This window comes from Melozone crissalis, unplaced genomic scaffold, assembly GCF_028551555.1.
Source record: "Melozone crissalis strain CALT ecotype California unplaced genomic scaffold, PUWL_Pcris_2 ptg000187l_1, whole genome shotgun sequence".
Lineage (NCBI taxonomy): Eukaryota > Metazoa > Chordata > Aves > Passeriformes > Passerellidae > Melozone > Melozone crissalis.
This window is the reverse complement of record NW_026535952.1, coordinates 853,234-870,720: the sequence shown is the minus strand read 5'-3', so window position 1 is coordinate 870,720 and position 17,487 is coordinate 853,234. Positions and strand designations below refer to the sequence as shown.

General features: G+C 52.6%; 2 protein-coding genes across 4 annotated transcripts in view; one reads left to right on the top strand and one right to left on the bottom strand.

The window, feature by feature from the left end:
* The window catches only part of ITSN1 (intersectin 1), a 119,261-nt gene extending 108,811 nt beyond the window's left edge, over positions 1 to 10,450 (top strand). For both annotated transcript variants that reach the window (XM_054293751.1, XM_054293750.1), the window contains 9 exons: positions 1,088 to 1,271; positions 2,148 to 2,246; positions 2,994 to 3,161; positions 4,513 to 4,725; positions 5,186 to 5,307; positions 6,407 to 6,489; positions 6,599 to 6,682; positions 7,137 to 7,310; positions 8,310 to 10,450. In XM_054293751.1, the coding sequence (XP_054149726.1) occupies positions 1,088 to 1,271; positions 2,148 to 2,246; positions 2,994 to 3,161; positions 4,513 to 4,725; positions 5,186 to 5,307; positions 6,407 to 6,489; positions 6,599 to 6,682; positions 7,137 to 7,310; positions 8,310 to 8,458 (1,276 nt within the window). In that variant the 3' untranslated portion in view covers positions 8,459 to 10,450. The remainder of the gene's footprint in view (positions 1 to 1,087; positions 1,272 to 2,147; positions 2,247 to 2,993; positions 3,162 to 4,512; positions 4,726 to 5,185; positions 5,308 to 6,406; positions 6,490 to 6,598; positions 6,683 to 7,136; positions 7,311 to 8,309) is intronic.
* The window catches only part of CRYZL1 (crystallin zeta like 1), a 286,566-nt gene that overhangs the window by 126,295 nt on the left and 142,784 nt on the right, over positions 1 to 17,487 (bottom strand). The gene's annotated exons all lie outside the window — the stretch shown is intronic.

The window sequence follows — 17,487 nt, the reverse complement described above, 5'->3', positions numbered from 1 at the left end:
CTAATTTTCACTGAACCTACAGGGATTTTACAGCTTTGCAGTATCTCTTTTTTTTTTTTCTTTTTTTTTTCTTTTTTTTTTTTTTTTTTTTTGTAAAATGGCCCACAAGTTGAAAAGTTGTGGCAGTGACAGGACAAGTGACAAAGAACCTTTCCTTAGGACCCCAGACTAAAAAGTGATGGGGTTTTCCCTGCCTCACTCACACATCAGTAACTCTCTTTCTAAGCCAATAGAAAAGGAAATTCTCCTCCTGGCATTGCATTACAGTCAGGCAGCAGCTGGATCACAGGAGAGGGAGAGGTGTTGGCTGAGGGTGCAGCCTGGGTTATGTGGAAACCCAGAGCACACAGGGAATATTTCTGTGTCTGCTCTGGGGTGCCCTGACCCCCAGGGCAGCACTGACTCTGACCCTCATCCATGGAGAAAGTTTCCCAGACTTCAACGTAAACTGGAATCCACAAAAGTGTGAAATAGATTATAGAGAGCAGTGTAGGTGCATCACTTGGTGAGAAATTGAGGTTTTGGGGTTTTCAGTCTGTTGTGGATGGCAGCAAGATGGAGGGCACAGGGTGCTGTCCTGGGTTTGTTCTTCATGCTTCTTCTTCCTCCTTCTCCATGGGTTTGGGTGGCATTTTGTAATTGGGCAGAAAAGTCCCCATTGCAGGTCTTTGGGATCAGTTATTGGGTTAAAAGGGAAAATAATCCAGGTGTCAGTTCTTCATTGGATAGTTCAGTCTTAAAGAGATTGTTGGCCATTTTGTGCCTTCTAATGACAGGCTGCAGAACTCACAGCAGTGAGACTGTTTTACTGATAACAAATAACAAACACCTGAGTCTGAATATGAATAATTGTCCCAAGTGCCTTCAATCCAGACCAAGAGAAACCCACAGCTGGCACTGCCACAGCTGGTGCCTCCATGCAAAAGTAGCAGCTCAATAAGAAGGAAATGTTCATTGTAGCCCTGCAGAAAATCTTGTGCCTGGTGTATTTATGTTTCTCTGCCTTTCCCCAATGAATAAGAACCACCCCTTTGTTCCATGACTGAGGAGTGGCTCTGTGTCCAACCCCTGCCCTGCTCCTGCCCAGGGCCCTGCGCGTGAGGAAGAAGATGTCGGGGGAGAAGATGCCGGTGAAGATGATCGGGGACATCCTGACGGCGCAGCTGCCGCACATGCAGCCCTACATCCGCTTCTGCAGCTGCCAGCTCAACGGCGCCGCCCTCATCCAGCAGAAAACCGACGAGGTGCCCGACTTCAAGGAGTTTGTCAAGGTGGGACAAGCAGCAGCCCCTGGGAACTCTGTGCGTCTTCTCTTCCCACCTGGCTGAGCTGCTGAGCAAAGGAGGCAGCACCTCCTGTGAGGGCTGTGCCACTTCTGGGCCACCCCTGGAGGGGCTGGAGCGTGTCCAGGGCAGGGAACGGAGCTGGAAGGGGCTGCAGAATCCCTGAGGAGCTGGAAGGGGCTGCAGAATCCCTGAGGAGCTGGAAGGGGCTGCAGAATCCCTGAGGGAGCTGGAAGGGGCTGCAGAATCCCTGAGGAGCTGGAAGGGGCTGCAGAATCCCTGAGGAGCTGGGAAGGGGCTGCAGAATCCCTGAGGAGCTGGAAGGGGCTGAGGCTGGAGCAAAGGAGGCTCAGGGGCCCTTGTGGCTCTGCACAAGGCCCTGCCAGGAGGGCACAGCCGGGGGGGTCGGGCTCTGCTGCCTGTCCCAAGGGAAAGGAGAGGAAATGGCCTCAAATGGCACCAGAGGAGGTTCAGATCAGAAATTAGAAGCAATTTGTCCGTCACAGAGTGGTCAGGCCTTGGGCTGAGCTGCCCAGGGAGGTTTGGAGTCCCTGGCATTGTCCCAGAGCAGTCTGGATGTGGCCTTGGGGACAGGGATTGGGGTGATGCTGGTGGGGCTGGGGTGGCACTGGGTGATCCTGAAGGGCTCTTCCCACCCTGGTGATTCTGGGATTCTTGTCCAGACAAGGCAGGTGAAGTGTTGTACAAAGCACCAGGAGTTCTCCTGCTGATGTTGAGATCTCAGAGCAGATTTAGCTGAGGATTGGTGCTCATTTATTGCCTTCCCTTTTCCTTCCTTGGAGGAGCTCATATTTGGGGTTTAAATCACCTGACTAACCAGATTTTCCCTCTCTAATGTTTCAGAGGTTAGCAATGGATCCTCGCTGTAAAGGAATGCCACTGTCAAGTTTTCTACTGAAGCCTATGCAACGGGTAACCAGATACCCACTAATCATTAAAAATGTACGTTCCTCTGCACACCTGGTGGGTTTGGTGCTGCTTTGCTTACACCTTAATGACAGGGTTGTTTCCTTATTTGTGTTAGGGTTTGTCACTGTGAGGTTTCTGATGTGCTGGGGAATGTGGGATGTCCTTTAATACTCGATTCCAGTACAGAAAATGGGATCACTCCTTGGGCTTTGGCAAAGTTATTCCATATTTCCATTTGAAAAGAGCTGAAGCTTGCACCCAAAGAACCAGAGGCAGTGAGTGCTGAGGGAAGATTTAAAATTCAGATAACAGGAGCAACAAGACAACCTTGTGCTCATATTTGCCTTTCCCCTCAGTGCCAGTCCCTCCCCACGGGCTGAGCCTGCATTGCTGCAGGTTCCCCCGGTGCTGATGCTGCTGGAGGATTTACAGCCCTTTCCTAACACTCCCACTTCTTGCTTAATGTTTCCCAACCCAAATAACACCATGGAGCATGGCCCAAGGCTTTCACAGGGGATTATGAATTGGCTGTTGGCATTTAGGGATTCCTTCAGCAGTCATGGCTCCATTTCTGTATTTGGCTGTCAGAGGAGCCAGCAGTGTCCTGCTGCAAAGGCTGTGCAGCAGGCCTGCACTCCAGCTGTTCCCAAATAGCGTTTGCCTCCCGTTTCTCACATCTGTCAAGGAGGAAAATAAACGTGGGGCTGGCTCTGCTGGCAGTGTGGGGCGTGCAGCTGAGCTGTGGTGCCGGAGGCTGACGCTGCCTGTGCTCGTGTGCAGATCATAGAGAACACCCCCGAGAACCACCCTGACCACAGCCACCTGAGGCAGGCGCTGGAGAAGGCGGAGGAGCTGTGCTCGCAGGTGAACGAGGGCGTGCGCGAGAAGGAGAACTCGGACAGGCTGGAGTGGATCCAGGCCCACGTGCAGTGCGAGGGCCTCTCCGAGGTAACGGGGCTGCCCCGGGACGGGGAACGGCAGCAGCGTCCCCTCCCCTGGCCCTGTCCTGGCCCCTGCACGCCCTCCTGGCTGCTGCTCGTGCTCCTGACCCTGCTTGGGTGCCTGGCTCCGGAGCAGTGCCGGCTTCAACGCTGCCCCCTGCAACCAGCACTTCCCAGTGCCCCAGTTCTTTGTGCTGCAGTGCTCATGGGGCTGCTGCATCCCGCCCCACTGACCACTCTGGGCTGCTTTGAAAACCAAATATTTAGAAATATTTTCTGTGATAAAGCTTTGTATGCATTTGAAAACTCAAGAATACTGATCAAGTCTCTGGAGACTTTACAGAGAGAACCCCTGCTTCCCATGCCATGTTACCTGATAAGTTTCTAGAAATATTGTGTTTGCATGTCCTGCAAAAGGACAGAAGACATTCTGATGGCCTTCCTGTTGTTGGTGGAGGTAACAGAGGCAGACAGATCACAATTTGATTTTCAAAGTATGCACTGTTCTAGAAGGTAAAAAATAATGAGCACTGGTTGGTTCATAAAGTAGAAAAATTGCATTTCACCTGAGGAAGTGTGACTGTTCTGGGAGAAGGACGGGTGTGACACTGTCAGCACATCCAGCTGTCTACCAGCAGGAAAGTGGCTGCTTTATCTTCTGTGGGTGGTGCCTGGCCCAGAACAGCAGCTCCACACCCTGCAGAGCCTGTGGTGCTCACTGCACCATAACAGCAGCAGCCCCAGCCAGGGCAGGAACAGCCCAGCCTCTCCTGGTTTCTGTCCAAGGGGTTCCCAGCCTGCCAAAGGAGCCCCTCCAGAGCCAGCTGCCCAGGCTGGGCCGAGCTGTGCCAAACCCTGGTGAAAACAAACCTGAAAATGGCACTTTAGGCACTGCTGATCCCTAACAAGGCCTGGCTGAGCCTGGGATTGTGCCAGTGGTCAGCAGCTCTCACGTGGGGTATCGTGGCCATCTGAAGTCCTCTGGGGTGTTGTAAGGGGTGAAATTCAAGCACGATTCAGAATGCAGCCCTTAGGGAAGCTCAGCCTGTGCAGAGGCCGTTGGCAGAGCTGCTGCTCATCCAGAACAAATGCCCTGGCTCAGTCCCACCCTGGAGGTGCATGTACATGGCCAGGGGGCACAGATGCTCGTGGCTTCCCCTGCCTGCCCAGCCCTGTGGCCTTCAGGGACTCTCCCAGGGCCCCCTGTGACTTGTGCTGCTTGTGGTGCTCGAGGCATGGCTGGTCATCCCTGCCACAGACTGGAAGCAGGACTCAAAACTGTGTTTGGTCTCTTGCAGGGCAGCCCCGATTGTTTCACTTTATACAGTGCGTTGTTGTTCTTCTTCTACTTTTCGCAGCAACTCGTTTTTAATTCAGTTACAAACTGCTTGGGACCACGCAAGTTCCTGCACAGTGGGAAGCTCTATAAAGCCAAGAGTAACAAGGAGCTCTATGGTTTTCTCTTCAACGACTTCCTCCTCCTCACTCAGATCATAAAACCTCTTGGCTCTTCTGGCACAGACAAGGTCTTCAGCCCCAAGTCCAACCTGCAGTACAAAATGTACAAAACTGTGAGTGCTGCTCCGACACGGGGATGGGGACAGGGCTCAGCAGCTCCATTCTGGGGGTGTGGGCAGGAGCCTTCCTGGAGAAGGGATTGAAAGCTTTGGGGTTCAGGGCTGATGGCAGGAAGGGTGGCTGTGTGCTCTAGGGAAATAAGAAAAGATGCTTTGTAGGTTTTGCTTGAATAAAACTCTTCCACGAGGGCTCGTGTGTTTGAGGGAGCAGAGAAGAGTGGGATTCACTGCTCTCTGGGGGAGGAAACTCTGCTGTGCTTGGCTCTCTCCAGGAGTGTCCCCAGGCTATGCAGGCACCTCTGTCTCTGTCAGCTGTGAAAATTTTCTGCAGAAATGTAGGAGGCAGAAGGGGGAGATACTTGGGGCATGGAATAGTCCTGCTGTGAGCTGATGTGTGCTGAATGCCCCTGTGCAGACTCTGCAGTACAACTCGAGCTCTGCTGATGTTTTACAGCCCATTTTCCTCAACGAGGTACTGGTAAAGTTACCCACAGACCCTTCTGGAGATGAGCCCATCTTCCACATCTCCCACATTGACAGAGTCTACACACTGCGGGCTGAAAGCATTAATGAAAGGTAAGTGCCTTTGTGGGCCTTTAAAAAGTCTGGGAACTGTAGGATGGCAATGGTTGTGATGGAAACTTGCACAGCACTCTCCAAGCTGGTTATTTTACAGGACTGGAAAATTCCTTCTTGGGAATATGATGATCTGACAAAGAGGGAGAAATAATGATGTTTCTTGAATTCCAGCTAGACCAGTGATGAAATGGCTGAGGGTGGATGTTCAGGCTGCATTAACATTTTATGGTGACGTGAAGAAGCCAAGAGATGCGATTTTGTCTTCTGCTGCCACCGGGGATAGTGGATGGTGTCCCTGCCCATGGCAGGGAGCAGGACTGAGTGAGCTTTAGGATTCCCAACCCAAACCATGAATGTCCTGTGGAGCAGCAGCTCTTAATTTGGGGCTCCAAAACTGATCCACAGCTTCCAGATGCTCCCATGTTTCCTTGGCTCAGGCTTCCTTGTATGTCACAGCAGTTCTTCAAAGCCCTTGAGGTCACTTTGTAGCCTTTCTGCCACCCTTTTTCTGTCAGCCTTCCCCTCAGCCTCCTTCAGGCACAGGCTGGGAGTGCTGGGATGGACTCAGTTGCCCATGTGGGTCCCTTCCAACTCAGGGTGTTCTGTGACTCTTAACCATGAAATGGTTTCCCAGCAGAGCCCATTCATCACCCCTGGACTCCCCAGGTTATGCTTTTAAAGCCCTGAGAGTCAGAAGAATTGGGTAGGAAATCTCAGGGACCAATCTCAAGGACACCTCAGCAGCACCCATGTTTTGTACCACTCCAAGAAGTCAGTTTATTTCAGGAAAACAAGGTGATGGATGAAAGCAAACCTGTTCTTGAGACCTTCTCTCTCTCATCAAGCATCTCCTGCTCATGGTTCTCTTGAGCTTTCTCTGTGTGCTGGGGTTTGCTGCCTTGGGATGGTTCCATTCTGCAGGTGCTGAATTCCAGTAAAATCCCTTCCAGGCAGACTGCTGTGGGATGGCAGAGCCTGGGATGGGGCCAGGGCCTTGGCTGGGAAGGAGGGACAGCTTTAGTTTTGTCAGCTGTGCTCCAGCAGGGAAAAACAGGAATGGCATTTTGCAACTTTTTTTTCTCCTTTCCTTTCCAAGGACTGCCTGGGTTCAGAAGATCAAAGCTGCTTCAGAACTTTACATAGAGACTGAAAAGAAGAAGAGGGAAAAGGCCTACTTAGGTACAGCATAGGATGTGTGTGTGTGGGGGGGTCTCATCTTCTGTGGAAAAGTCCCTGGGCAGGAAAATTCACTGGTGACATTTCTCTCTGCTCTCCTGTTCCACCACAGTTCGCTCTCAGAGGGCAACAGGCATCGGGAGGCTGATGGTGAATGTTGTTGAAGGCATTGAGCTGAAACCCTGCAGGTCCCACGGTGAGTGCCTTGGCTTTCCTTGCTCATCCAGAGGACATTCCCATTTGCCAGCCTAACTCTGCAGGGGAGTTCTGTCCCAGACATGATTTTGTTAAATGATGTGGGTTTAATGAAGGTAAAATAGGCAGAGGTGACTTTGTGCAGCTGAACCACGGTCCTGCAGTTGTCCTGCACGAGGTTTTGTTTCAGGCTGGCTTCGTTTCCACCACACAAGCCATAAAGTCCTGAAGGGAAGGGTGGAGGGTGCTCAGCACCCAGCAGAGCACAGTATTCACTGTGATGGTGATGTAGCCCATTACAGAGGCAGTGAAGCAGAGCCTGGGACGGGGCCAGGGGCCTGGTGTGGCCAAGGTCCGTCCCAGCTCAGGTGGCTGTTGGAGCAGAAGGAAGCTCAGGAGCAGGAGCACGCAGCTAACAAAGCCCCGCTTGTTCCTGTTTGTTCCCATCTTCCCAGGAAAGAGCAACCCCTACTGCGAGGTGACCATGGGCTCCCAGTGCCACATCACCAAGACCATCCAGGACACCCTCAATCCCAAGTGGAATTCCAACTGCCAGTTCTTCATCAAGGACCTGGAGCAGGACGTGCTGTGCATCACGGTGTTCGAGCGGGACCAGTTCTCCCCGGATGGTGCGTACGGAGCTGCCCCTGCCAAGGGCGTTTGCAGAGCTCTTTTGTGAGGAGGAGCATTCCTGCTGAGGGAAAGCAGAGGCAATGGGCTGGGCTGGGACATGATCTTTAAAGATACCCCAGATTTGACCCTCTTTACATAGGAGGAGTCAACCTCACCTCACTCCACAAAGTATCAGCACAAAAAGCATGCAGCTCCCTCTGGGGTTTGAGAGTTCCTTTTCGTGTGCAGTTGACAACAACTAAAATGTGATTTGTAATTCTGCTGAGACTCCAGGAAGGTCTGGATGCTGCTTGCACACAGATGGGTTCAGGCAGGAGGAAGAGAAATTACTTTGAGTTCCTGTTATATGCAATAACAGCAGCAAAAATGAGCCCAGGATCCCAAACCCAACAGTTTGGCTTGGAAAGGACCTTAAAGATCATCCAGTCTCAGCCTCTTCCACTATCCCACATTGCTCCAAGCCCCATCCAGAGTGGCCTTGAACACTTCCAGGGCTGGGGATTCCACAGCCTCTCTCATTCTTATTTCCTAAGCTGGGATGAACATGTGGAGCACCACAGGTGTATTCTGGAGTCACAATCTCAGGCAGTGTTTGGGTAGGACTGGTACTGGCTCATTGACCTCCTTGCTGGGCTGATGACCTACTTGGCTCTGTCATCTCCAGCAGGTTCACTCTCAGGTTTAACTGAGAACTTTGGCCTTTGGCCTTATTTTATATCATAAAATCAAGAAGTCCCTGAGGCAAGGCAGCTGTGAATTCCATGGTGGATTTTTCCACTCCTGGGCCCATTTAGTTTTAATGCTGCTGCTGCTGTTTAACATGGTCTGGCTGAACGCCCTGCTATGCAGCTTGGCAGCCTTTGGCCCCCTTCAAGAGCACAACTAGAGTAGGACTGAAGGCTTGTTTTCTCTTTGGCTGTGTGTGGGTGGAAGTTCAGGTCCTTCTGCAGGCTCTGGTTCCCCTTTCCTGAGCACGCTGTGTTTCTGCATTCCAGACTTTTTGGGCAGGACAGAGATCCGTGTGGCAGACATCAAGAAGGATCAGGGTTCCAAGGGACCAGTTACAAAGTGTCTCCTTCTGCACGAAGTCCCCACGGGAGAGATCGTGGTGCGCCTGGACCTGCAGCTGTTCGATGAGCCTTAGGAGAGAGGGGCCAAAGTCAGAATTGAGCCAGAGGTCGCTGCAGGAGGTGTCTGCAGAAGCTGTCACCGAGTCCTTGCTGGTGTGGCATGAAACTACTGCTCGCCCTTCACGCGTCAGAGGGTTATCAAAGCAAACAGGAGCAGCTTTGTGCCTTGATAATTCTCACTGAACACACGAATCCCAATTTAGTGAGGAGATCTCCCTCAATCTCCCTGTGTGGAACTTGGCGTTGGTTTCCTGGGCTGGTGAAACAACCCTGTTGTTCCTTGTGCTGCAGTGGGGATAGCTGGCAAAACACATGGGTGGCCGTGCTTGCTCCAGCTGCCCCGCTCTTTGATTCCCGTGGAGGAGGCAGTGTGGGTGTGTTTTGGAGGCTTTCTGAGGGTTTTCCCCTTCAGGAGTTCTGTGCCTATTGCCTAGCAGAGTGGTGTGTAAATGTGAGTGAATGGAAGGAGCGGTTTTGCAGCAGGAAGATCTCTGAAGGTCTTCATGATGGTACTGAAAAGACTTAGAAAATAAATAGTCTATATCTATAAACAGAGAAGATTCTATTAACATACCACTTCATGACTCGTGTTGCCCCTGAAAATAAAAGCTGTCCAGGCCTTCTGCACAAGGATGAATTGCACTCCAGAAGAGTCCAGCCCCGGGTCCCTGAGGGAGTTGCTGTTGTCCCCAGGGCTGTAAGTGCTGGGGCAGGAAGCCAAGGGTGAGGCACAGAGCCCTGCTGGTGCTGTGTGTCCCTCCCGGGTGCTCCTTCACTGCTGCTGCTCCCAGGCCGAGCCTCCCCTGCAGTGGGGGAGAAGAAACAACCGTGGCTCCGGCTCAGGAAGGGACGGTGCAGCCTGCAGGGCCTGGTGGGCACAGCAGTGGGTGGTGCCCAGGTACGGAGCTGAGCTGAGCTCTCCTGTGTGCAGCCAGGGCACGGGGGCTCGGGGCATCCCACGGGGCAGCTGCTGGGCGTCACCAGAGAGCTCGTGGTGCTCTGCAGAGCGGGGACCCCAAAGCCATCCGGGGAACGCAGGGCTCTCCATCCCTTTCGCTCCATGGATAACAGCGTCCAGGCCCACGTCCCTGTTTGGCAGAGCTCCCGGGCACAACGTCTGCTTTCCCTCAGGCACACGTGTGAGTGTCCTGCTGAGCCTGGACTCGGGGGACAAAACATCCCTGAGAGTCAAATTCCTCTTTGTTCTGCTTGGATTCCTTTTGTTCATGCCCTGCCACGCATCCACTGGTATTTTTGTAAGGACTTCATTCCGGATGAGAGGTGCCAGCCCGTGTCATTCGCATGTGAACATTCTGTGGAGCTGTTGTTAGGTTTTGGTGTTCCTTGCATGTCCTTTCAGTACTGGTTCCCACCTCTCCTGTGTCGGCGGTGTTCTCTAGCACTCCAAGTCTTATTGGTTTCCATTAGGAAATTAGGATATATCCATTACAGGTAGGTAGGTCAGTATGGTAATAAGTGTAAACTGTGGTGGGAAGTGTCTGTGTATTATAATTTCCTAAAAGACCACTGTAATGTTTCAAGCAATGGGAAGGAAAAAAATGTATGTTGGAGGGACAACAAAGTTTACATTTCATACTTTTCAGAATCGCTTTATTATTTATTTATTGAAGATAGTGTAGAATTTTGTATCAGAAATGACAGACATACTTATGTATTTTTTGAAACAAAACAGAGATACACACTTTAGTTAGAAACTTTCAACTGACCACATTTTAGAGGGAGTGTGACTTCCTAGGCATGCATTTGTTTACCACTAACTGGCTGAAAACACAATTAAGAGAACTTTAAGTTTCTATTTTTCAATGTTGTTAAGAAAATTGTTTCAATTAAAATATGTAAATAGTACTAAACCCATGCTTTCCTAATTCCATATCAATACATTTTATTAAATATAATGTATATGAAAATACACATTGTTGTGGTAGGATAAAAAAAGTGATAAAATCTATTACTGGAGTACCATTAAATGTCATTGTCTAACCTTTTATTGCTGTCCTAATTTTACTCAGTGCTGCCAACGGGGTGAAAATTAATTTCAGTGTTTCACAAGTAGCATCACTTTGTTTGTTAATAGTGTCATTTCACCAGCTTCAATTACAGTGACAGCTGAACTGGCCAACAGGACAAAAAAATCTCATGGCTGGAATGCAGGAACCTTGGGCAGGGTTTGGAGGGAGCCCCGAGGAGCTGCACCTGCCTGAGGCTCCTTTGGTGCTGGAAGTGGGGGACCCTTCACTCAGGGGCCCCTCTCAGACTGAAACCCATGTCATGGACATCAGAGAATCCCAGAATGGTTTGGGTTGGAAGGGACCTCAATGCCCATCCAGTGCCAGCTGTGCCATGGCAGGGACACCATCCACTGTCCCAGGCTGCTCCAAACCCCATCCTACCTTGGGCAGTGCCAGGGCAGTGCTGTAGCAGCCTGTAGGATTGCCCCATTTTTGGGAATTGTGACAGAACAAGCACGAGCACCTTCCCAGCCCCATCACTTGGGATGTCCCACTCCCCCTGGATGCACAGCAGTGCTGAACTCCTGCCAGTGCCAGGCTGGAGTTTGGCTCACAGAGAGCCAATGAATCCCTCACAATCCCTGCTAAAGGGGAAGCTCAGCCTGTCCCCGGGCATGGAGGACAGGCAGTGTCCCTGCCCTGGCGACAGTGTCACTGCCCTTGGAGCTTGGTGGCACAGCAGCACTGCTGGCTTCCCAGACAGAACTGTGCCTCCTTGAGTCACACAGTCCCCAAATCCCTGAGGCTGGCACAGCCCTGCCAGCCCATGCGGTGCCAGCTGTGCCCACCTTGTGCCCAGCCCAGAGCACTCAGTGCCACCTCCAGGGGACACCTGCAGGGATGGGCACTGCAAAGCTCCCTGGGCAGCCCCTGCCAATGCCACACACTTGAAGTGCTGTAAAATAAAACCACCCCCAGGCTGGCCTTGGCTCAGAAATGCTGAGAGCCTGCTCAGGGCAGAGCTGATGGAAAGCCAGGCAGGAAATCCGGGAGAGGCTGCTCCGAGCTGGGGAAGGGACTTGGGCACCTGGAGACAGAGCCCAGCTCTGAGCTGACACTGAGCCAAACAGCTGAGTGATTGCAGCAGGGCTTTTTCTAGATGCACTTAATTATTCAGTATTTTCTCAATGTGAGTTTTTATGAGGGCACTTTTTCAATGCTCATTTTACAATTTTTTACCCTTTAAAAGTAATGCAGTCACTTTTTGTTACGTGTGAGGAGGATTGGGGTGAGAAACATTGTGGGTAATGGAGTTTTTTCTTACATTCTCAAAACTGAGATGTGGCAACTCCAGCCTCTGACTCCAACAGCAGGGCCTGGTGCCAGACTGCTGTGCTTGTCACATGGGATCTCAGTTCATTCAAACCCAGCAGTCAAAGCCCTTGAAACAGGGAGAAGCTGGGAACCAGGAGAAATTGCTTTGAGGGTTTGCTCTGTGTGTACATTCCACATCTGCCCTTGCTTTGTTCAGCCTCTCCACTCCTGTCCTGTGTGCACATTGCTGTATCCAGAGTTCAGTACATGCTTATAGATATAAAATATAGATATATTATTATTGTACATATAGTACAAAGCCACAGCTCTGTTGTCATTGTCAAATACAGAGGAAATCTCACAGAAAAGTGTTTAAAGGCACCTGGTTTTGTTTGTTCATTTAAATATTTCGAAAGAAGGAGTGTCCTCAGGAAATTATTTTTCTGTATGTAGGATATATTTAGGATCTCATTAAAAAAATAAAGAACTGCAGTGAGAGTCTGTTAAATGGCCCTAATTACTTGATAGAGTAGTCAAAGGCTCTGCTGTGACCGTGGGTCAATTCCTTGGCTGCCTGTAAAGCTGCCAAAGTGTCACTGTCCCTGGGTTTGGGGACCAGTCCTGGGATCTGGCAGTGCTGTGCAAGCGAAGGGAACTGGGGCTCCCTCCAAGCCCCCGCCAGCCCCTGGCTCCTGTCCCTGCCCTGAGCACGGGAGAGGGGGAGAAAGAAGAAACAGGGACAGAGCTGAGGGCTCAGGGCTTGGTGAGCAGCAGGAGCTCTGCCCTCCCTCCACCCCCCAGAAGTGGCTGGGTGTCTGAAGGGTGATGGATGGGAGGGAAATCCATCCCAGTTCCGGGAGCTGCCCCATGGGAAGGGGACTGTGCTGTGACACAGGAGGAGGAGAAGGTTGGCTGTGGGACCATGGTGCTGGTCCAAGGGCTGGCTCTGTCTCCAGCCCTGCTCTTCAGGGAATCACAGCATGCTTTGGGGGGTCCTCAAATCCCACCCAGTGCCACCCCTGCCATGGCAGGGACACCTTTCCCTGTCCCCAGTGCCCACCCTGGCCTTGGGCACTGCCAGGGATGCAGGGGCAGCCCCAGCTGCTCTGGGCACCCTGTGCCAGGCCCTGCCCACCCTCTGAGAGGTGCTGCTCCCTCTTCTCCATCTCATCCTGGGTTTTTAGTGCACATTTTGCTTTTTGCCAAACAAATGGTATAGACTAGTTTCCTTTTCTTTTTCTCTTTTAAGACAACCAGAGAAAAATTCTGTCTGTAGAATCTGTATGATCCTAAAAATTATGAAGGTATTATAAAAATTTGGCACTAGAAGATAAACTTACCCTTTCTTTCAAGAAAATGCAATTAATTTGTATTGTTGATTTACAGCACATTTAACTATTCCTCAGTGAAATATCTGTACTGTGAAGATGGCTCCTTTTGGTTTTTAAGGCATTTGTAACAGGTATGCATCAGGCAGCACTGTTTCTCATAATGCAATTTTAACTGATTTCAGTTCTGTGAATGTCTTGTTCCCTCAGTCCCTCCTGGTTAAACAATTCTATTTACAGATAAGCTAAAACTAAACAAGAGTCCCTAAACTGTGTCCCCCTGTGTGAGGCCTGGTGCTGCTCCAGCTGTGGTGGCACAGCTGGTGTGGGGCTGTGCAATGTGGGACACAGCAGAGACCGGGCTTGTGCAAGTGAATGATGCAAGAATAAATGCAAATGATGCAAGAATAACTTTTTAAAGTTTACCTGTGTGCTGTCACATTTCTGAGAAGTGCTGGAGAAGAGGGAGATGGAGTCAGGACATCTGCAGATGAGTCACTCTTCCCTCAAGCTCCGACCTCTGCTCCTGGCACAGGGACAGCACCCAGGGAGCGGCTGGAGCTGGGCCTGGAGGGATTTAGGTTGGGTTTAGGGCAAAGTTCTTGCCCAGAGGGTGCTGGCACTGCCCAGGCTGCCCAGGGAATGGGCACGGCCCCGAGGCTGCCACAGCTCCAGCAGCCTTTGGCCAGCGCTGCCAGGGCTGCCCAGGCTGGGCTTGGTGGGCTCTGGGCAGGGCAGGGCTGGCACTGGGGATCCCTGGGGGTCCCTGCAGCTCAGGACATTCCATGGTTCCATAACTATTTATGCTGCCAGCACCTGCCTTGCTCTCGAGGTGGACCAGGCACAGACGAGCCCAATTGGAAAAAGCAGCATTTTTTATTAATGTGTTGTGATCACCCACCCATAAGGGGAAGGAAGCACCCAAGAATCATAAATGCTCAAGGACAAAAACAACGATAAAACCTGGAGCATCCACAAAATAAGAAAAAACTTCTGTTGAACACTTATGATTATTTTTAGCAATGTATTAATATTTTGTTAATTTGACTTATTGCTATACAACTGCTACATTAATCTCTGACCTACAATAAAAGTTTGGGATAAAGGGAAAGGGTGAAAGGGCAGAGAGAAAGGAAAAGATGAATTATAAAGTGACAGGCAGAAAGACCGACAAGGAAAGAAGGGGGCAGAGATTATCACTCCTGGCTCCAGCATGGTTCCAGGTGACAGGATGTCTCTCCAGTGTGGTTCCAGATGAGAGGACATCACTCCTGGTTCCAGCAATGGTCCAGCTGTTGGGATGTCCAGGCTCAGGGACTTGGTGGGGGCACCCTTTTATGGACTGGGTTCCCCACCCTGAAACACATTCTGCACCTCTATGCAAACTGGGCCTCCTGCACAGTCTGTTCTTCGAGACCCTTCTGGGAAAAGGTCGGCGGCTTTGGGGGTCTTTGTGCTCTTGGTCCGTGGCCCCCTCTTGGCCCGAGTCCTGCGCTTGCAGTGCTGGGTTGCGCTGACCTCCAGCAACCACAACTGGGACATCTGTCCTGCCCAAGTGCTGCTCTGCCCCCCCCTCCAGGCCTGGCCTGGCGCTGGTGTGGGCGCTACTCCTCTGGCTGTGCCACCAGGCAGGGACACCAGAACAGCCCCAACACCAGCCTGGGACGCTGGAACAACCTCTGCAACAGGCGGGGACACCGGAACAGCCCCAACACCAGCCTGGGACGCTGGAACAACCTCTGCAACAGGCGGGGACACTGGAACAGCCCCAACACCAGCCTGGGACACTGGAACAACCTCTGCAACAGGCAGGGACACCGGAACAGCCCCAACACCAGGCGGAGAAACCAGAACAGCCTCCGCAACAGGTGGGGACACCAGAATGTCCCCCACACCAGAGAAGGACAGTGGAATGTCTCCTGCACCAGAGCGGGACACCGGAACAGCCCCAACACCAGGCAGGGACATCGGAACAGTCTCCACAATAGGCGGGAACACCGGAACAACCTCTGCAACAGGCAGGGACACTGGAATGTCCCCTGCACCAGAGAGGGACACCGGAACAGCTTCTGCAACAGGCAGGGACACCGGAACAGCCCCCACAGCGCCCGCGTGAAGCGGGAGGGACGTTTCTCAGAGCGCTGGCTCTGTGCCTCTGTCACCTCCACACCAAGATGCTTGGGAGGCTCCTCCTCCTCAGCAGCTGCCAGCTTGGCACCTGTGGGACCCTCCAGGACAGGAGAGGGACTGGGCTCATCAGCACAGGCTGGCTTTGCTGCCACCTCTGTGTCCACATGCCTGGAACAGCTGGGTCCTTCCAGGGGGTCCTCATCATCCACCAAGCCCGAGGGTTTGTTCCAGTTGTTGTTCTGGATGGCTTCATCTCCTTGAGACACCACTGGGACTCCTTTGGAACGCACATTGTCACCAACATTGAAATTGATAGATGACATGGAGTCCAACAGCTCTTGCCTGGGAGCCTCCACCTTCTCCTTGCACCAGTTCAGATTGGACAGTCCTTGGTGTCTGTCAGCTTCATGCTCTTCCTCCTCCTCAGCATCATAATTGTTGGGGAAATTGGCTTCCAGCCAATCCAGCACCATCTGAAGCCTTGACACTCTCTCCACTGGCGGTCTAGGTGACAAGCTTGAATCTCGGTCCATACCACCGAGCAGGGCCCTCCTGGTCAGATCTTTGTCCTCACGTTCTTCCCAGTTGCAGAGCTCTTCATCCTCGTGTTCTTCCCAATGGGAGAGCTCTTCATCCTCATCTTGTTCCCAATTGCAGAGCTCTTCATCCTCTTGTTCTTCCCAATGGGAGAGCTGTTTGTTGTCATCCTCTTCCCATGAAGACATGTCTTGGGCATCACAGTCTTCCCCAAACCACAGCTCTGTTTCGCATTTGACGTCTGCTGGGGAAAGCTTCTCATCCTCGTAGTTAACCCCTTGGGACAGCTCTTTGTCACTGTCACTGTTCCCCTGGGACAGCTCTTTTTCATGCTTCTCTTCACCCAGGGACAGCTCCTTGTAACTCTTGCTGTCCTCGCGGGAGAGCTCACTGTCACCTTCCACTGGGGACAGCTTCTTGTCAATGCTGTTTTCCCCTGGGAAGAGCTTGATGGCCTCTTCCAATTTGGACAGCTCACGGTCACTTGTGCTGTCCTCTGGACCAACCTCGATGGCTTCTTCCACTTTGGACAGCTCCTCATCAGCTGAGCCATCCCCTGAAACCACCACGATGTCCTCTTCCACTGGGGACAGCTCCTGGTCACTTGTGCTGTCCACTGGAACAACCTCAATGTCCTCTTCAACTTTGGACAGCTCCTGGTCACTTGTGCTGTCCTCTGGAACAACCTCAATGTCCTCTTCAACTTTGGACAGCTCCTGGCCACTCTTGCTGTCCCCTGTAAGGCTCTCGATGGCCTCTTCCACTGGGGACAGCTCCTCATCGCTGCCATGTTCCCCGTGGGACAGCTCGTTGCCATTGCTCTGTGTCTCCAGCTCTGTGCCCGTGAGGCGGCGCCCCATGGCTCGAGCCCCCGAGGGGATGGGCAGCACAGGCAGCAGCTGCCAGCTCGGGGACACTCGGGCTGTGCCCTCCTGGGCCACCCTGAGCGGGGGCAAGAGCACCCTGGGCACGGGGGTGTATGGCTGCCAAGCACAGGGGCTGCAGGGCTGGGGCTCCTTCTCCCCTGCGCTCCCCAGCTCTGTGCCCCGGCTCTGAGCGTCCCTGGGGCTCACCAGGCAGGGCAGTGGTGGCAGTGGTGACAGCGGTGACAGCGCTGGCAGAGGTGGCAGGGGGGGCAGTCTGTCCCCACAGAGGGACAGGGCCTGGCTCCAGCTATCCTGTGGCACTGCCTGTGGCTTCCCAAGCTGCACCTGCGGGACCTTGAGGTGTTTGGGCTTTCTGGGTCCTACCTTTGGCTGCCCCAGGTGCACTGGTGGCAGCTTGATGGGCATCAGCGAGGAGCAGCAGGAGGATGAGGATGAGGAGGCGTGGGATGGAGACGGCTCCCTCGGCAGGACAAAGGTCCTGGCCCTGTCCCTGCACTGGCCTCTCCTTTCTGCCTCATCCCTCACTCTCATCCTCCTCTGCACACTCAACAGTTGGCCTTGGGCAGGCTGGGAGTTGGGGTTCCCCTTCTCCTTGTTCATTTTCTCAGTAATTTCCATTGTCCTCTAGTGCAGACAGACACAGGGAGCTGCTTCCTGCACAGAGAGCGGCTCTCCTGTGACTGGGCACCGCAGGGCTCTGCGCCCCTTAGACACCCTCAGCCAGGCCGGGGCTCCCTGATGTCACAAGGCTCTCTGGCCACCACCACGGCCCACATCACAAAGGGCCCCGACACCGTGTGCCCGTGTCCCCAGGGGCTGGGCTGGGCTGCGGCAGCATCGCCACACGGCTGCCCCCGGGCCAAATCCCCAAATCCCC